The sequence below is a fragment of the Eimeria mitis genome, genomic scaffold, assembly GCF_000499745.2.
Source record: "Eimeria mitis Houghton genomic scaffold, Emh_scaff3520, whole genome shotgun sequence".
NCBI lineage: Eukaryota > Apicomplexa > Conoidasida > Eucoccidiorida > Eimeriidae > Eimeria > Eimeria mitis.
Window position 1 is genome coordinate 2481 of NW_013571863.1, and position 979 is coordinate 3459.

The 979-nt window shown below is 60.8% G+C and overlaps 1 protein-coding gene across 1 annotated transcript in view; it reads right to left on the reverse strand.

Annotated features, from left to right (window-relative positions):
* EMH_0066860 (cation-transporting ATPase, putative) overlaps window positions 1-979 on the reverse strand; it is a gene marked incomplete at both ends in the record, with an annotated part of 5574 nt that overhangs the window by 1397 nt on the left and 3198 nt on the right. The window contains 2 exons of the mRNA XM_013498557.1: window positions 258-408; window positions 696-930. Coding sequence (XP_013354011.1) covers window positions 258-408; window positions 696-930 — 386 coding nt within the window. The remainder of the gene's footprint in view (window positions 1-257; window positions 409-695; window positions 931-979) is intronic.

A 979-nucleotide genomic window follows, 5' to 3' on the forward strand; every position in this document is an offset into this window, starting at 1 on the left:
CAGCAGCAGCAGCAGCAGCGCCAGCTGCTGTTGCAGTAACGGCTGCATAGCTCGGCAGCAGCAGCAGCAGTAGCAGCAGCGGCAGCAGCAGCAACTGCAACATCAGCAGCGGCAGCGGCAGCAGCGCCAATCTTCACAGCAGCAGCCCAAGCGCCGGCAATCTCAGCAGCAGCAGCGACAACCTCAGCAGCAGCAACAACAGCAGAGGCAACCTCAGCAGCAGCAGCAGCAGCAGCAGCAGCAGCAGCAGGACGTACTGCGCAGAACAGCAGATCGCTGCGCAGGGAGTTTCCAGCCGAAGGCTCTGAAGGCCTCCAGCTCGAGGGGGTCGCCCACAGGCACCCCGCTGCTGTCTGGCCGCAGGCAGTGACAAGAGCCCACAGCCAGAGCCGTCAGCAGCGGCAACTCCTGCAGCAGCAGCAGCAGCAGCAGCAGCAGCAGCAGTAGCAGTAGTAGCAGCAGCAGGAGGGAGGGGGAACAGGGTCGGCAACGGGAAGCAGCAGCAGCAACAGCAACAACAGCAGCAACAAACCACCGGATGCTCCACAGAGGCAGACTGAACTGAAGACGCCACGAAACCCTAAACCCTAAACCCTAAACCCCAAACCCTAAACCCTAAGCTTCGAAGCTTCAATAGGCCAAAGCCACAGCTGCTGCTGCTGCTGCCATTTGCTGCTGCTGTAGGTGAAGCATACCTGGTGGTGCAGCAGCGAGGGCCTACAGCTGGAATCCGGATCTGGCGGTTGGTTCTGGGCGTGCTGCTGCTGCTGCTGCTGCTGCTGCTGTTGCTGCTGCTGCTGCTGCTGTATCTTGTCGAGGTCTTCAGGTTTGCTGCCGAGCCCGAAGACCCCCAGGAGGTTGTACTTGTGGTAGGTGAGGGTCCCTGTCTTATCAAACGCAGCGACACGCACTCCGCCTGCTGCAGCAAGCCTGAAACAGCAGCAAAAAAAGCAGCAGCAGCAGCAGCAGCAGCAGCAGC